Here is a 19525-nt window from a genome sequence, read left to right on the forward strand (position 1 = left end):
TGGATAGATTGTGTAGGAAGCAGATTATATTTTAGAATTTTTATGTTTTTAGTGACTGTACAAATTTCAAATTAAATAACATAATCAAATCTTAAAACAATATATAGATTGTTCTGATCATCAGCGTAAGAGGATATATAATATATATATTATTATATTATATTACATTATTATATTTTATATATATATTTTATTATTGTATTTATTATATATATTTTATTATTGTATTTATTATATATATATATTATTGTATTTATTATATATATTTTATTATTGTATTTATTATATATATATATGTTATTATTGTATTTATTATATATATAATTATTGTATTTATTATATATATTTTATTATTGTATTTATTATATATATATTATGATAAATATTTGACAGATTCACTCTCCGGTTTATGTCGACACGTGAGAATTCCCAGGGCTGCTGATCATTTCCAAACTCGTCGTCTCTTCTGTAATTTGATTGATGGGGAAATAGAACTTGTGACATAGAGCAGGGGGCAGAGACTCATGGGAAATATAAACCTTCTGCGAGGCATCGTAGGAGAAGGCGTGTAAAATTCGCGAAACGTTAGGGGAGAAAAATGTAAACTTCATCAGTCTCCAGGTAGAGAGAGAGAGAGAAACGTCCTACAGAGTCGGGGAAATGACTCGATGCTGGGTGATTTGACCCATACATATCCCAAACGATTGTTTGAACCATACCGCCATTTATGGTTAATTGGTACTTAAGGATTTTTTTTTTATAATTTCTGTGGTCTTGTTCGTGGAGCAAGGACTCTGTTTTATGCAAAATATTAAGCACCTGCAGTAAACATTTTGGAAGTATAACTACCTTGCTTCTTGGATTTGCCCAGTCCAGTCTCTCCATGGAGTTGGTCGCTAAAAGGGATCACTACCTACAACTAGTGTTTTGATGAGTTCTGATTTAGCTATTTCTATAGTTGCCGAGTCTAGGAGGACCTCAAGTTAGGAACCTCAAGTTACTCCTAGATTGATATTAGGATTTATATGAAGCTGGAATTTCCCCAAGACGGTGAGGGACAATCTGGTGAGGGAAGACCGCTTTCTCACAAGCAGCGAAGTTAGAACTTTTTGGAACAATGGATCCTGATAACACGTTAGGCTGTCACCACCTAAAAACTTCTCTTTCTGCACAAAAGCCTAATACCTACCTTCCCCCATCTGATTATGTCATTCTGTGGGTGGTCTGTAATTATACTGCTCCTTCGTGGCAGAAATAGACCATCGATTAGAATATCTCCCCGCTCTACAAGTCTTGAGGAACCATCACATGGTAGCAAAGTTACACTAAAAAAATAAGTATTTAGGATTTGATCCAAATAGGGAGCTCATGGAAAGCTTAAGGGTACAAGAATGACCATTAGGTTTCTTTACCCCACGGCAATGTTTTTATCCCTATCTCCTCTAAAAATACCTCCTACATCCTAATAAAAAAGAAATAAAAGGCTTCATAGGCAGATGATCGCCATGGGGGTATGGGGGAAATGGTCATGGGGAGGTGGGACAAGTATTAAGTCACATTTATAACCACTCAAAACGTACCTACGTTGCTTGACCAAAATGGACCTTTTCACTTTTTTTCATCTCAAAAAACAGGTCATCCTTGTTTAACCCCTTCACCAGATCCCCAACTTTTTGGGTGTTCTGGCCAAATGTTGACCAATATATGAGAATTGTGCTAGTATCTATCCATCATGTCGATAGACTGCATACTCTGAAGTCTTTATCGGAGGTTAAATTTCATCCAGGCTTGATAGCCAAAAAAACTGTGGATTCACCCCGGTTTCTTGCCCCCATCACCCTCCCCATCCTCTCCTCCATTTTCATTACTTGGCCTGCAGAGAATAATGTAGCTGGGTTTTTGGACCCTAACCGCTGTAGGTTGCTGAACGCGTCAGTATATGGTTAATGCAAAAATACAGATGGAAATGATGGGATTAGTTCTATCGAGAAGCTTGTAGGACACCCCCTTTGGGAAGGAATAAGTGAATTGCACGCAGGGACTAGTGATAATTCCTTACCTCCTGATATTATAAGAGCTCTAATGAAGTTAATTATGATTTCATAGTCATTTTCTCTAATATTGCCACGACCTGGTTTAGATTGCTTTGTTTTCATATAGACTATAAAACTTTTTGGCCTCAACACTCAATGTTCTCCATGAATGGGAGATATATCTCGTTAACAGCCAAGGGGGTTTGTTGGTGTCCTTGCCTGCCTCGGGCCATCATCTCTCTTCTAAAGCAATACAGAGCTAAACCTATGTCCTCAACATCATCTAAAAGCCTCAGGTTGAAGGCTAGAGGACAAGAAAATAACTCATTCTGACTTAGTTTGAGGCAAAAGCTGGTCTATGTTGGCGTTGAAAAGACTATGGCATGATGCTATATAGATAAAAAAGTCAATTTCTATTTGGTATAGACTAACATATCATATAGCAAAAAGAGTAAAAAATGGTTAACTCGATGAGTCAAACAGATTAGAACATTCCATAGACCGATTCTACTGTAACAATGTAACACGGTGATGTCCATGTCAACGTTGAAGCTTCCAAGCTGGAATGGACATTGGTCCTCCCGGAAAGTCTGTTATATTTTTCCCCGCGGAACCTGTTGGTGGTCCAAACATTAATTGGGTGGGTGATGTTTGGTTGAGGGATTTAACCCTTAAAAGATCATCTAAGCAACTAAGCGTCTAAAGGTGCCAACCACATCATGGAGTACATGTTCTCATAGCTTTTGGCAGCGACATGGAGCTTCTCTTCCTCAACACCTTGGTGGCTCCATTGAATCAGTGAATGGGGGTCTTGGGATATGGATTAGAGGTTCAGATCTCAAGTTCTCCCCCAGCTAGTCTACTGGGAAGAGAGGTCCAACGCAGTATGTGGGGTCCTGAAACAATTCAGTAACACCCAAGGCAGGTTGAAGTATTTGTCCTGTAATGAAAGGACAGTACATAAAACGACTTTTTTTATTTAAAATAAGTTGTTATTTTTGAGATATGACATCATATTTCAGTCCAACACGCTTCCCACGCATACTTGGCGTGATCCACACCTGTATGTTCGCAAATCAAACACGACACCCCTCACAGACTAAACACAATCCAACGAATTTGTTGTGCGTCAACAAGCGGCTTATTGTGTGAAAGTTCTGTTCTCCCAGATACAATGTAACGCTCGCAAGAAACAAATCCTGTTTCTGTCCCGTGAAGGTCAAATATTCAAATACAGTTTATGTTTTCGTAGAGCGAACGAATAAATTCTTCAAAGACGATCTCCAGACAGACGCGTCCGAGTTCCAAGTTTAGAAAATTAATAATTTTCACAAGATGATGAGTACCGTCTCCCAGTCTCTGTCCTTCTGTTTGGATAATTTATGCCTCCATTGTGTGCCTTTTTATTAGAAATTCCGGCTTCTTTGAATAACAGAGAAAAAAAATATACGAAAATTTGTCCTTTTCTCCTTAGACGGAACCTTTTTTTTTTTTTTTTACGCAATTTATCACAAATTTACAAAAAGGACATTTTTTAATGTGGGTTTGAATTACCATTTTTTTTTATTTTTGTATTTTACTTTAGCAGCTCTGCAAAAAATATTCCATAAAATATTTTTTTCTGTATAGAATTTTTTCTTTTTTTTTTTTTCTCAAAAAAAAAAAAAATTCAGGAAAAAAAAAAATATCGGCTGCTAGACCTCCGGGCAATATTCCAGATTTTTTTTTTTTACTTGTATTTTTATTTATTAAATAAAGGTACCGGGCAGGTTTAGTCTGTGTTGCTGCTGAAGGGGTTAATGTTGTTAATATCCCAGTGTATTGTGATTTTCAATGAGCGCGCAGGGTTTTATTTACACAACCAGTTATTAAATAGGAGAAGTGGAGGCATGAGGTTTGGTGGGAGGGCGCGGGGGGGGGGGCTGGTGAGGCAGGATCCCTCTGGTAGGATCGTCGGCCAGCCTATCGAGCGGAGGCTGTCCCTTTAAACCCAACGCGAGTCCATGGCAGCTCGCTGGCAGCGTCTTCGCTTTCCACATGGCTGAGTAGAGAGTGGAGATCTTCGCTCCTGCGGCGGTGCTAGAGCTGGGAGCTGGTCTGATCTCGTTCTTATTCCCGGCTACGTCCTCTCGTTCTTATTCCCGGCACAACTCCCTTTCCTCCGAAATCTCCGGCCAAGACCTCCCGGGGAGATCCGCCACCTGCCTCGGCTGTAAGTACATCGAGCCTGGATTAGAGATCGGGGCGCGGGGTGATTAGAGATCGGGCGTTAGAATTAGGGGGGGGGCGCAGGACAGCTCCTTCTCGATGGATTATATAGAATTCTCCATCGTTTTAGACTTTAGTTGTGCGGTCTGCGCATTGTGTCTTTGTTGCCCTGGAAACGATTATTTCACCCGCTCCGAGCGAAGCGGAGAAACGGTCCTCTGCTTTGTTCACCGCGTCGGCTCTGGAAGGGTTAACCCTTTTTCCCCTGTTGTGATTAGCCGGTGGGATTTCTTGTCCCCTCGCGGATCTGGCAGATCGGGTTAAATCGCCGTCTTCCAGCCTTATGTTTTTGAAACTTCTTATACCTCCTATTACCCCTTTTTTTTATTATTTTTTTTAACCCCCCCCCCCAAAAAAATATTATTTTACGCGGCCGATCTCCTTCCAATCCTAGACTTTTATCGCAAGAGTGGAATCAAGTTTTGTGAAGATACTGCAGATGGTTCCAGGCAACGTCGGGTTAACAGACCTACTGAACCTTTCAAGAAAGGGACTTTTGTGCCGGTTGCTTCTGCGTTGCCGACTTGGCCGAGATTTTTGTGCTTTTAGAAGTTTTGCTGGACCAATTATTTTTTCGCTTTATTTTTGCCTCCGTTCGCCCCGTTTTCAGATCTTCTAAGCACAAAAAAAAAAGCGGGGAATAATACGGGAATTTTTTATTTAATCTTTCGATCGCTAATTAAGAAAGGTTTTACATTTTATTTTAGGGTAAAAGTGGTGTTTTTTGGGTATTTAATAGTAAGTGAGGAAATATTTTTCTAAATTCAGTAGGACGCTGGTTTTCTGAAATCAGTTTTTTCTAAATTGTCTTGATTTTTTTTCTCCTAGAAATGAAATTTTGTGTCTTTGCTATAATTTTGCGAATATGAAATTATAATTCCCCCCCCCCTCGAGACCCCCGGAAAGTCTGTTATATATTTTTCCGCAGAAACTGTCGGTGGTCCAAACATTAATTGGGTGGGTGATGTCGGGTGGACGGATTTAACCCCTTTTCCCCTTAGTAGCAAAAAAAAAGGGGGGGGTGATAATTAATCGGGACTCCAAAATATTTAAAGGGCAATTTATTTGGGGGGGGGGCTGGATGAACCAATTAGATCATTTTGGGGAGCAACAAAGGTGTCTCTGGCTCCTAGCACCGGTCGGCCCCCATATGTAAATTAAATATGTATATTAATATTTTAAATAATTTTAAATTATTTAAATATATTAAATTAAAAAATATATATGAAATTAACCATTACTATGCCAGAAGGGTGTAGAGGTCACTGGTGTATCGGAGTGGAAAACTTCGAGAAGTGACCTCACTAAAGGAATTCTAACGGCTTTAAAAATGGATTGTTTTACTTTAATCTTTATGCAATATTTTGCAAATTTATTAATTTTTTTGCCCCATTCGGCCCCCGTCAAGTCGCCCGTTTCTCCTGCTGTAAAGACTCCAACCTTAATCAGTCGTTGGTCTCGTCTTAGATTCAGGAGCCGTATGCCTATCCCATGCATGCTTAATACCCTCACTCTACTGCTTCTGCTGGGAGGCTGTTCCACTTATCTACCACTCTCTCAGCAAAGTAATATGTCTTTAAATTACATCCCATGCTCAGGGTATAAATATTTCCGTTTGTACTGGGGACTCTTATGGAAAATGCATCCATACGTTGGAGGAACGTTCTCCTTTAAATGGGGGTTTTGCCTCCAGAACGTACCTTAAACATAATTTAAAGGGGCGGTTGTGTAATTTTATACCGACATATACATGTCATTACAAAGTATCATTAATTAATAAGTATAACCATTTGTGACGCGCTTGCAGATGGAGTCTTTAGTGAAAGTCGATACCTTTCATTGGGCCAACATAGAAAAAAATACAGAATGAAGAAGAGACCTCTGAGGTTTCAAAGGCTGACGTGACAACAAAACTTAAATATTCCGTGTTCTCTCGGAAGGTTCATTAGAAATCTATTCTCTTGACTTCTTTTGTCTTTAATAATTTAATAATTAGTACCCCCTGTAATAATAATAATCCGTCGCCCTGCCGACGGCTCACTCGTTAATTATAAGGGAGTCGCTTATTCTGCCCGTTTTATTTGTAAGGCGAGGCCATCGGATTAAAGGTCATTTTGCACCGGAATGAATTAAAGGGAACCCGTCACGAAAATCTATACGCCATTAAACGTGGCTCCGCATCGCGGCGTTTCCATGAAACGGGTCGCCGGGTTTCATAATATTTCCGGAAATGGATTTCATCCGAGGGACTCGTTCACCTCGGGGCATTTAAGGCGCGGATCAAATTAACTATTACCTCCCGAGTCTGCAGTTTAAAAATATATATATATATGAAACAGCCAATCAGGAAGAGGATCAGAGAAGAGTAATGAAATTGTACGGGTTATTAAAAATATCTTATACCCCCCCCCAACCAAACACTAACATTCTGAGGTCATAGAAAAGAGGGGGCGTTAGAAGAGGAAAGGGGGCAATCAAGGGGGGAAAGAGGGGAATCAGGGGGAGGAAAGAGGGGGGCATCAGAAGAGGAAAGGGGGCAATCAAGGGGGGAAAGAGGGGCATCAGGCAGGGAAAGGAGACAATCAGGGGAGGAAAGAGGGGCACAGTGATTTGGGGCAGAAAGAAGGACTGGTCAAACTAAACAAGGTCGCTTGGGAGGCATGATTGTTTTAGAATTTCCATTCAGTTACTGTTTTGCTCGCCCGCTCGTGTAAATTTGCACCTCCAGGATGTTTCTCTTTCCTCTCTTTCTATATAATATCCCCCCCCCCCCGCGTTCTGCCATAGATTCATCCACCTCTGCGTTTCCTACCATATCCCCGGGGGGGCCTTTATAATAACGAGGATTCTTCGCGGAGCGACCTTTTTGTGGTCGGGAGACGTTGTGTTGGCTCGGAAGGCGTCTGTTTAGCGCTGAGGTGAAAAAAAATCCACTGCGCTTTCAGAAAACTATTTTTTTAACTTCTTTCTTTTTTAAGTAGGATTTTTGAATTTAACAAATATCTAGGATTTTATCTAGAATTCAGGACATAAATGTGAAATTTCAACGCAAACACACAAAACGGCTAATGTCGTAAAACTTTAGGAGTCATGGCAACCGGGCGCACCAGATCTAATATGAAGAAGTTTTAATTTACTGAGAGGGTGGTAGATAAGAGGAACAGTCTCCCAGCAGAAGTGGTAGAGGCTAATACAGTTGGAGAATTCTCCAGATTGCTATTACTACAGTTCAAAATGCTTGCAATATACGGTTAGAAGCCAATATATGCCTGCGCATGTATGTATAAAAGGCACATACATGTAACGTTGCCCCCGTCTCGTGTTGTACGAGGGATTTTCTTCTCCTGACCTGAAAGCGGCTGTCTGATTGCTGCGAAGGCATTAAATTCCTTCTGGGATATTCTCAGATTGAAGAACGCGTTCCTTGTCTCCGGCAAACATCTCAAGCCGTCGACGTCCAAGCTCCACTGCTCCTGCAACGTTCATTTAACATTTATAGCTGCCTTCTAGAAGCAGCAGCCTGCCGCGGACGCTAATTAAGGCCCGTGACCCGCTAGCAGGTTGACAACAGATTCTACGGGCGCCGCGGCTCAGCTGTCGGCATCGCTTTTACCTACCGCTGGCTGATTTAATTCTCCGCAGATGTGCTCAGCCTCATCGTAGAAACCTAGAACCTGCCGGCAGATCGGCCCCTGTCGGCCCATCTAGTCTGCCCGTTTCTCCTGCTGTAAAGACTCAAACCTTAACCGGTCGCTGGTCTCGTCTTAGGTTCAGGAGCCATATGCCTATCCATGAATATTGAAATTCATTGCATTATGACATCATAAGATCATTCAATGACCTATTTCAGATAGAATCCTGATGTCTCTGTTGCGTCTGAAGATTCTAACCCAATGGCTTTATCTTCCCAAAATTCCAGGGTCAATAGATCATTTTTGGGATACGCAATGAAAGGTTATTTCAAAACTTTTGTATGAAAGGCACCAAGGTCGGAACGTGGAGTGGTGGTTGGCCGAGGTCCACACATAAGATTCCGAGGAGTTAATCTACATCAAGTAAGGTCATTCAGTTAGAAACAAAATATCCCAAAAAGCAACGTGAAAGGGTTAACGTCTGTAAACGCGGACACCCTGCCAAACAAACACGGCACTGGGTACAAGATAAGAAACTTCACAAGACTAACTTATGACCTCATGTTCAGGTCTCTCGAAGCCGTCAGACCTGTTTTCCTCTTCCTGTAGATTGACAACTTGGCTTTACTTCAGGTCTTCTGTTCTTTGGAAGGGTTGGGGTCCTTAGATTTGAGTGAATGGTGGGACATATGGCGCCTCTCAAGAAACCCTTAAGAGTTCCTTCAACAGTCAACGTCTTGGAAGCTTACAGCAGAAGCGACGATGGACCAGCGTGGAATGCATATGGCGTCAGAAGCCCAGGGTTCTTTGATATTGTTTGAAAGATGGCGGATAAAGTGGACAGGGTTTAGTTAAAAGCTCTGCCGTTCTTGACTTCTTTCTTTGTTGGAATCCTGGATATTCCGAGGTTGCCCGCCGTAGACCCATCTGGGATAAGATGAAAGGTTTTGTGATGATATCTCAGCCGAGAGCGTGGATGACATATGACATACGTGTGCGTGTGTGGGGAGACGGGGAGGAAGGGGTAGGGAGGTCGGTGAGGCTTTTACTTTAATTGGCAGGAAGCCGGTCCCCTCTCGATTTGATGTCAGCCGCGTTGAAATCAAATTACGTCCTAGTGCCCGTTTCGAATGACAGGGTGGGGAGCCTCTGACGAATAAAGACCATGTTTCCCGGAAAAACTAAATGTGGTTAAAAAGAATAAAAAATAAATCCTTTTATCCGGCCGCCTATACGTCATTCCCACGGGGATAAACCTGAGATAGCGCTGCCGCTCGGCAAACACGGATTTCCTCCATTGTGACGGCTCCGAAGAGCTGAGGATCCTTTTTTGGGGTAAAATCGAGCTCCGGTTCTTCACCTTCTCTCTCTTTCTGTAGACGGAAGAGACGTCTGATGGAGGCTATGCCTTTGAGTCAACTCAAGGAAGAAACCCCAAAATGTGTCCTATTTAACCCCTTAAGGGCATACATTGTGAGCCTGTACATCTACGGGCTTTGTCGTGAAGGGGTTAATCAATTTTGCCAATTTTGGCATCCAACTTTGTCCTACAACAGGCAAAACATGCTTCTGGATGCCCTCTTTTATGTTCTAGAAGAAGATGTTTGGTTTATGGAGAAAACATTGTGTTTGACGCTTCCTTTTCTTTTTTAAACCTTAGACCTTCTTTGGGCATTGACGCCTCTTATGCTTCCGCTGGGAGGCTAACCACAACTACCTCTTAGCGTATAACAAAATGCATATATTAGAATGCTCTTCCATCTCTGTAGATAAGACCTTAATAGTGAAAAGTGTTATTTTTCTGGAAACCCAAATATGTGGACTATTAATACATTTCAGAGCTGGAGATATAACGCCTGTAATAAACGATAATAAAGGTAAATACGTTAAACACGGGCTGTTCCCGTAAAGCGTCTTTTAACGCCCTGTCTGCCACGTTGCGGGATTTATACATCTTCTGATAATGAATTCAGTTGGGTGGAAAGTGGAAGTGTGGTGTTCAATTTACAGCTTTCCGTGACATCATACGTACCTGGGACGCTCGGCTCGGAATATAACTCGTTTCTCGCGGAGCTCGTAATATCTTCTAACACCTTTTTCTATGGATTGTTAAGGCTGGGATTGGGATGGAGGGACTGGCGAAACTAAACATTGGGTCATTGTGAACTATGGAATGGTGTTGGACCTTCTGGCCTCCTCCGTGGAAATCCTCACTTTTAACTTCCTTTTGCCAGTATTACCCTTTACCACTTCTGCTGGGAGGCTGTTCTACTTCTCTACCCCCCCCCCCCTCAGTAAATTAAATCTTCTTTCTGTTCCATCTCAGTCTCTGATCCTCTAGTGTTGGATTCCAGTCTCTGGTTGTAACTTTTCTGCTCCTTTGAAAGAAACTTCGCTCCTGTCCTTTATTAATCCCTCTATGTATTTAAATGTCTCTCTCCCATCCCTCCTCTCTCTCTCTTCTCTCCCACCCACCCCTCTCTCTTCTCTCCCACCCCCTCTCTCTTCTCTTCCATCCCCTCTCTCTCTCTCTCTCTCTCTCTCTCTTCTCTTCTCTCCCATCCTCTCTCTCTCTCTCTCTCTCTCTCTCTCTCTCTCTCTCTCTCCCTCTCTCCCTCTCTCCCTCTCTCCCTCTCTCTCTTCTCTTCTCTCCCATCCTCTCTCTTCTCTTCCCCAAGCCGTGCATGTTTAATCTCCTATGTTCTCCTTATCACGCATCCCAATGATCCTGTGCTTTTATCCAAACCTCTTCCATGGACCAAAATGCTTTAAACAATCCAGCTAGAAGTGGGTGCCGCTTGCGTCTAATTTCCCCAAACCAATTAAGGAGCCGGGGTTTGCTCTATAAACGGACTTCATTGAAGTTTCTCCGATAGAAAAAATAACCCGGCGTTTCTATTAAAGAACAAATAATAATAATAATAACTCGGAATTTCTTTTTAACATCTCCAGCCTTTTCGTGAAGAGCTCTCGATTTAATAGAAACCTCTCGACAGAGGAAGCGCCGGGATAAAGATGGAACGGTTGAAGTGGCTTTTAGCCGACCCTCTTCCATATTTATTAATTCGGAGGATGGCTTGAGGGCTCGCGAGGCTAGCGTTGGGAGCACAAAGGATGGCCGGTGCTCTCCTATCAACAGGGAGAACGCAGGAGAAATTCTGTTTTTTTAAACATATCCAGGAAAACAAATTCTGACTCATCAGATAAATGACCCGTTCTGGAAAAAAAAATGCTACGAGGCTATAGTAAAACCAAGATGTAAGAAGGGGTAGTTCCAACGCGCTGGGGCTACGGTCAAAGATGGTAACGGGCTTGAAGCGGCCAATCCTCCATTGATTGCCCTCTTTCCTCTTCTGATGGTCCTCTTTCCTCTTCTGATGGTCCTCTTTCCTCTTCTGATGGTCCTCTTTCCTCTTCTGATGGCCCTCTTTCCTCGCCTGGTGCTCCTCTTTCCTCCCTTGATTGCCATCTTTCCTCGCCTGGTGCTCCTCTTTCCTCTCTTGATTGCCCTCTTTCCTCGCCTGATGCCCCTCTTTCCTCCCTTGATGGCAACAGGGGGTGCAGAAGATACGTGGGCAGTAACTGGCGTTGGATATACTGTATGGATCGTTTTATCTAAAATAAATCTAAAATAGTAAAGCGGCATCGTGTCGGGAGTTTAATAAAGGAGTAAAACCTGGTGCTTCCCTCCGCCCTGCCGTCCTGAAATATTAATAACGCTCAGGACACGCTAAGCCTCGCTGAACATCGATACTCGTTTAGCAGAAATGTACCTGTAGACAGTAAGTGTGGGGCGGAAGAGAGAGGTAACTAGACAGACGCCCTCAGAAAGAGACCCCCCTTATTGGGGTATATCAAGGGTGTATAGTAAAGGATATAGAATTAATACCCCTTACTGGGGTTTCCTTTACCTAGAGGGCTTTATTGGTCAATGGTATCCATTAAAGAAGGAAAAAAGGGCGATTTTATGTCCAGTACAGGGGGGTCAGCAAGGGCAGTAAAGTTGCAGAATCCGCTGCATTTTGTTGAATTCATTTCTACTTGATAACTAGGGGGTAACAATTATATTCAACTTCACCTGATTAAGTCAAAAAAAGAATATCTCTTTTACCCCTTTTGGGGGGAAAAAAGAAATATTCTGTTTCTTCTCGACCAACAAATCTAAATGAAATAATTAAATATAAAATAAATATAATATATGCGTTGGGTAAAAGGAACGGCAATGTGGGCAACTTAATAACCCCGAGGGTACATCACAGGGTTCATCTCAAAAAAGTCCCTGATTTTGTGGCGTGGAGTATTGCAGGAATTTATCCACCGAGTTTTCCCTAATTCCAGAAAATTTGTGCTATTTCTGATAATTGCTACTTTCTAGCAACGACCTCATCCTTTATGGCTCCATTTGGGCCACTGGTTGGCCAACGCGTCTTACATGGCCAGCTCGCGGCTCATGGGGTCTCCTCTTAGGGTCCGCCGTCGGAGGACCCATATGAATTATTTCTACAGCCTACGTCATCTCAAACTAATTTTTTGCCAAAGATATGGTTTCTTTAGTACATATCGAAAATTTCCAACTAAAACTACGCAGAAAGCGAACAATCTATAAAGAGAGTTGTCAAGTCTTGCTCGGATTTATGCCTCGCACGGTTACTATGGCAACTCATTGTGACTCCAGCAAGTCTGCTTCTAAACATTTTGCATTATTTTTGGAATATGAAAGGAGCGTGCCAAGGGATCGATAAAAATGGCAAAAAATACCACAGATTTGGTTAAAAAAGATTTTATGCATTTCTTATATAATAATATTAAAAATATTTTTATTATATTCATATAAGAATTAAATGATTTCTTCAAACAAATTGTACTTATTCCTTAGGGAGTGTTTCATACTTGGGGTTTTTTGTAATAATTTGTGCCAGAATTTGCTCTGAAAAAAATGGTTTAACCCTTTCATGTGAATCCAATAATGGTTCTTATATATAATATGAATTTTAATATAACATAAATATATGTGTTATTATATATATAATATATATATATAATGACATTAAATGTATTTACAATAAAAAAGTTACTTATTGTATTGATTAGTGCACTTAAGTATGACATCAGAGATAATGATTATGATATAAATAATTTGTTTACATTTATATCTCAGACAAAACAAAGGTTTATTTATTATGAATATGATTCAAGTCAATATACTTCTACTTCCATTAGAAGTGCCCCAATAGCTACCAACAGGCCACAAAGTCACATAAAAAGTCTTGGTTAAACCCCGCCCCCAGCCACACCTCTAACCACACCCCTCAAACAAATGTGCCTCTGAATAATCTGGAGGTGTACATATAGTTAGCGGTGTCGCCTCCTCGGCCGTTTCCTTTATCTTTACCGCTGTCCGTGGCTCGGTTCGGGGGACGTGGTCTTCCTATCTGTACCGTCAGGATTTCCAATCAATATTTACTGGAAGGGAGAATCATTCGGCTGCATCGATTGAAGCAGAAATAGCCGGCAGTTCCCTGCCCGTAGCCTGGAGGCGAGGGAACCCGTATTAAATTATCGGCCTCGATTTGTTTTGCAGAAAATCAATCGGGCACCTTCAGACGAGGAATGTTTCTTTGACCTCCTGAGCAAATTTCAGAGTAACCGGATGGATGATCAGAGATGCACGTTAGAGGACAGCCAGAGCTCCATCCCTGAGGACCCCGCGACCCCAATGCCAGCTCTGGAGGACAGAATATGTAAGTAAAAAGTGAGGGGCCAACGACAAGCCCCGGTCCACTCTATGACCAGGAGTCAAAACCTAAAGCACCACTAATAGTCTATGTGGTCTAAAAAATGGTCCACCCAATGTTCTGTAAGGTCTAGAGAGGTCCACCCAACGTTCTGTAAGGTCTAGAGAGGTCCACCCAACGTTCTGTAAGGTCTAGAGAGGTCCAGACAATGTTCTGTAGGATCTAAAGAAGTCCAACCAATGTACTGTAGGGTCTACAGAGTTACAACCAATGTTCTGTACGATCTAGAGAGGTCCACCCAATGTCATGTAGGTTCTACAACATTTCAGAGTTTAACTTTTCTTTAGAGTTTTCTCTGCGTAATCCAATTTATACTACACAAAGTGTCTTTCATGGTCTGTACTTTAGTGGATATGTTTTGAGGGATAGGGACAAGGCTGAAATGCTGGTGGAAACCAGAAGTCAATGTTCCATAGGGTCTAGACTACGTTCTGGGCAACCTATGTGAATTCCAGGTTGTTCTAGTTGTTGTGGCAGACAACATTCTATCGGGTCTACAGATGTTCCATAGTATACCCAGCATCATATACCAAGTGAGGCACCAATCATAATTCAAGGTGTTTCTCATCCGTCTAGAACTGGTTAACCATGCATGGTTTTTATACTAAACACACATACTTTACCCCTTTTGCTGGGAGAGTGGCGTCTATGGGGTTAAAGTACAGAGGGTAGTGTGATTAATGTATTCGTAGCTTGGGCGACTGTCACTTCTCTCCGTCGTGGGGCAGCTGGTCATTAGCTGATACAACAGACCCCCCCTGTGGCATTTTCAGTCCTAAATGATGAACTTGACATGTCATTATTTACTGGATGCTGCTGGTCCCGAGGGGGGGATCCGCAGAACCAGCTGGGACCTCCAGCACCGAGGGCGAAAACTATGTCTGATACATTACGGGGCAGGGGCTGTATCATTCAGGATCTGGGTCACTCCTGTACATTGTGTAGAAGATGCTTTCTCCTTCAGAGCCTAAAAGCCAGGCTCACCCATCACACCCAAAAGCCAGGCTCACCCATCACACCTAAAAGCCAGGCTTACCCATCACACCTAAAAGTCACGCTTACCCTTCTCTATTCTGGGGGGTATAGTTTGCGTCTTCACTCCCCACGACCTTTCTTGACTCAGTTTTGGATTTGGAGTAGACCTAGCCTTACCTGCCACAAAAAATATGGCTTCATTGCCATCCAGGCAAGCAGAAAATGAAGGGCATATCCCTCTAGGGGTTAACGGAACCCCCACCTGCCGGCTGCTGCAGCAACTGCACGCTCCGAAGATCCAGAATTACTGACGGGAGGCTATTTATAGAAAGGAGTTTTAGAAAGCATAGAATGTGATGAATCCGCGCGGCCTCGGCTACCGGCAGAGCTCCCACCCGGAAAAGCCGACGCAGGGAATGGCGTATACAAGGGAGGGGTATACAGACATTATACCCTTCTCCTTCCATTATAAACCCCCAGAGTAGGTCTACCACTACTGCTGGAAGGCTGTTCCACTTATCTACCACCCTTTCAGTAAAGTCAACCTTCTTTGCATCACATCTGAGTCTCAAGAGCTTCTAGTTTTACCCCCAACATAAGCTTCATACAGAAAGGCGTGTGAATATCCATGAGACATAAGCCGGCCTAATCTCTTTAGTTCTTCTTCATCCTTGTTATTTCTTGTATCGCTACCAATTCAAGGACACGGGCTGCTTCTGTGATTGGCTCTAAGCGGCTTAACCCTCTCTATCATTAGCCGTTTAAGTGGATTAAAGGGACACCAATACTAACGCTGTGTAGGGAGTTTTTGAGATATATATACTATGACTGCTGTGACATCACTGTGCAGCCCTATATGCAAATGAACTACAAAGGAGAATTTGCATATGGTGGCAGGGGGTAAAAAAAAATCCCTTTTCATTTTCACAGCTAAAATTACCCTTAAAATCACATCAATGGGGTCCAGAGCATCGTCCTTGCCACCTATTTGGTAAAAATTGTATTGTGGTGATGTCAGCGTTCCGTCTGACCCTATGGATCAATATATTGTATATACATTGCAGTGAGAGGCTTGGGTAGAAAGCCAATGGAAGACGGAGTAATATTCCAGAATTCCGATGAATGCTTCGAGGGGGTATTTACATGTTTTGTCGTCTTGGGCGACTTAAACAGTTAATGCCGGTCACTACCTTTTCTTAAGCAGAATGTTCCGGCAATGACAGCGCCGAACAACTGTAATTAACTGCAATTGGCGGTAATCAGAAGTCTTATCCAATGCCTGGTCCTCAAAGCAAGAAACAAACGTTACCTCACTGCGAGGGTGCAAGCATCCTTACATCTTAATTGGGCTAATAACAAGGGGGGGACTGTGTAATTACCCCCTTCCCTCCTCCTTTACCCTTCCACAACTGGTAATTAAGGCACAGTCATCTCTGGGGTGGATTTCAGGATCATTGTGAACGAGTAAAGTATAGGTGTAAGGATGGTTACAACATCCAGAAACAAAACATTTGGTTGTTTTCCTTAAACTCTTTGAATATACGATTTCCAAACCAAACAAAGGAATTTGGAGGTTATTGGGGTAAGTTGACGGCGTTAACTCAAAACAACTCAACATGACTCAACTGGGACCATTTGAACAAGTCTAGTGAAGGTTGAGTACTGTTGAGTCGCAAGTTGATAGTCCAACTCTCAATGTTGGGTCCAGTTGATCTCAGATGACGTTGGGTTGATCATCAAGTCAGGAGAGTTGCGAGCAGGGATGGTCAATGGTTTGTGCCATGGGAGTCGGCGAGTCAATTGATTCAGCAGATGAGTTGGCCATTGAGTTGGGTGGTCCTATAGAGTTTAGTGGATTTTCAGGTCAACTCATATTCATCTAAGGAGTCAAGTTGAGTTGGAGCCCTTGAGTTGTGTGTTTTTGGTAGCAACTCACCATGTTATGTTGAGTCAGCTTTTACTGTAGTTGAGTTCTTGTTTGAGGTCACATGGGCACTGATTGGTCCACCAGTGCCCATGTGAGGACCAGACTACCAACTTTGAGCCTTGGGGGCCAAATCTCCTAACATTTCACGCTTATTCTCTTAACTTTGCAGCTGCCTCCTCGCTGATGGCCTCACCCCAGACAGAAGAATTCTTCGATTTGATAGCCAGTTCACAGAGCAGAAGGCTGGATGACCAACGAGCAAGCGTGGGGAACTTACCGGGCCTCCGACTAACTCATAATAACATGGGCCACCTGCTAGTGGAAGGAGACCAGCAGGAGCCGGGAGATGAGTTTTTCAACATGTTAATGAAGTGCCAGGTAACCGTGGGCCCGATGTACATTTGTGTTCTGCTTTATTAGAATAACCCGACCTAACGACGGGAACTGACACTAAACGCCACTCAATGTCCATATGGGGGATTCCTCCTGATATACGCTTTTGGAGTTCTGGTATTCCAGCTGATTGCTGGTCCTCGGGGGCGGTCTTTCATCTCCTGGTGGAAGGAGGGGCATTTCAAGAAATCTCCCCACATTAAGTATACATTATACATGTCTGTCTCACTGATTTAACTATACATTATACAGGGCCAGCTCCTCAGCATGGCCCTTCCTGCAGAAGTTGCTCCCTGGGGTCAGCCTAACATAATGCAGGGTAGAGTCAGTGAATTAAAATATTTAACTCCCATAAACCAGTTTCATAAATAGACAACATAAAAATGGCTGAATACAATTTTGGAGCAAAAAAGGGCATTTGTAAAAGATATACTTTCATAACCTTCAAATGATGTCACTATAGCCTTGCAATGAAACCTTTATGCACAGAGAGAGGAACATTCTATTTAATAACATTCTGTAATTATTATTATTTTTTTAATTAAAACTATTAAATTATTACATTTTGCTTAGTCCCCAATTACGTAGAAATCCGACCATCTGAAATGTTTAATTTTAGCTTATGCTCTGCTTCAAAAAAGGCCGGAATATTCGCCGTGTCGGAACATTAATAGATCCACTTGCTCATATTCGACAACCCCATAAATCAGGCTGACCGCATAATGACGCCCCAAGGAGTTATGGGTAACATCTTGACAATGTCTGCCAGCAGGACCTCAGACTCCGAGACCCCTATGTAATGAAGCAGTGCACATTTTCAAGTGATAACGACAATTTCATCGCCATGACAACTTGGGCTCGGATTCGCCACGAAAATATAATTTACGTCAGGGAGACAGACGAGTGTGTGTGTGTTAATGCGGGAGACGATGATATGCGTCTCTCTCCAGGCGCCACCGTATTTCATTTCGTTACAAACCTTTAATATAGCAAAGTTCAAGTTCATTGAGAGCTGTCACCTAATGAAAAGTATGTCTGCTTTGATGGATGAACTATAAGGATCGGGGGAGGGGGGATGGGACCTTGTTTCTCATGCAAATAAACTCCAAATAATTAATTTGCATATGAGGACACCTTCTGATGTTGTTATGTTAATGTATGTAAATGTTTCATTGTAACGACATTGGAGCTCGTGGTAAGATAGGATAGTCCATGTTGGGGAAACCAATGGAGTAGAAGGTTCAAGACAAAATAGAAGGAGCTCTAAAGAGAAAGTTCCTTCTCCAACCATAGATAAAGATCTATAATATGTCCTAAAAAAATTAGGCAGTTAAAAATGTTAAAAATCCCCAAATATTGATGGAATTAGGAGTCCTTGATATTGACGAAGAAAGGTTCAACTTTTGTGGCCATCTTTCCTTTTCAGTCTTCAAGGATAGACGACCAAAGATGCGCGCCTCCGGACGCCGTGCCCAGGGGTCCCACCATGCCGGATGAAGACTTCTTCAGTCTGATCCAGAGAGTCCAGGCTAAGCGAATGGACGAACAGAGAGTGGACCTGCCGTCTAGTCAGGACCACCATCAGCAAGATGGACACCGTCGACCAAGCAACAGCTAAATGCTTCAACGCTCTTCCAACGGGACAAGCGTCTGCCTTTTTACGAAGGAAACCACCTCTCTCAAGCCGCCGCGGCGCGCGCGCAGGCTGAGAGCGTCTTTATTTTATTAGAAATTAGCTGATGCGTAGAGGGTTAAGCGGACGAAGCGGTGGTGAAGATCCATGAGCTGTCCCGACGTCTCTGCTCAACCAGTAACAATGTAACGAACTCTCGTCCGCTTTTCTAGACCTCCTTTTGTAGACTGTCACCTGATGACAATTGAAGCAGGAAAACGCGGTCCACGTGGTCGCTGGTTCCGTGTCTCGGAAAGACGGAGAGGAGCGGCTACACCGCGGCGCTCCTTCCACGGAGGTGACCCAAGCTCTTGGAGGACCTCGCAGACCAGGACTGTTGAGATCAGGCTGCAGTTTTTGTAGGCGGATTACACCATACGGCCAGCAGTTTTTATTCCATCACAAAGGGCCTTAATCATTAAAAAGGCAATAATGTTGTTGTTGTTAGTAATTTTTTTTGCAATATTTTTCCTAAAAATTGGGATTCCACTTCACCGGTGGAGCTGCGTGGGGGTCTTACGTGCAGAACAGCTTCAGGGTCGGAGGTGGCCCCAAGATATCCGTTGACTTTAAGGGGCTTGTAAAGGGCTTTCAGAATATTCCGTTTATGAACGTATTTATTTTTACGTTCCTTTTACCATTAACTGGTAGTCCGGTCGTATCTTCCAATGGAGGCACGAGCTCCTTAAAGGGAAAGGCCCCCCTTTTAAAGAAATTTATCTTAAAAAGATACAGTATTTGATCGACGGTCCACAGAAAACTACTAAAAACTAAAGTTTTTGGGGTAAAAAAAAATGTGAAAAAACATTTATGTACTACTATTGGTTCTA

The 19525-nt window shown here is 42.6% G+C and overlaps 1 protein-coding gene across 2 annotated transcripts in view; it reads left to right on the forward strand.

The window, feature by feature from the left end:
* The window catches only part of GPSM1 (G protein signaling modulator 1), a 54320-nt gene extending 35174 nt beyond the window's left edge, over nucleotides 1–19146 (forward strand). For both annotated transcript variants that reach the window (XM_053473061.1, XM_053473060.1), the window contains exons 12-14: nucleotides 13515–13674; nucleotides 16800–17008; nucleotides 18450–19146. In XM_053473061.1, the coding sequence (XP_053329036.1) occupies nucleotides 13515–13674; nucleotides 16800–17008; nucleotides 18450–18641 (561 nt within the window). In that variant the 3' untranslated portion in view covers nucleotides 18642–19146. The remainder of the gene's footprint in view (nucleotides 1–13514; nucleotides 13675–16799; nucleotides 17009–18449) is intronic.
* The last annotated feature ends 379 nt before the right edge of the window (nucleotides 19147–19525 follow it).

The sequence above is a fragment of the Spea bombifrons genome, chromosome 8, assembly GCF_027358695.1.
Source record: "Spea bombifrons isolate aSpeBom1 chromosome 8, aSpeBom1.2.pri, whole genome shotgun sequence".
NCBI classification, from domain to species: Eukaryota; Metazoa; Chordata; class Amphibia; order Anura; family Pelobatidae; genus Spea; species Spea bombifrons.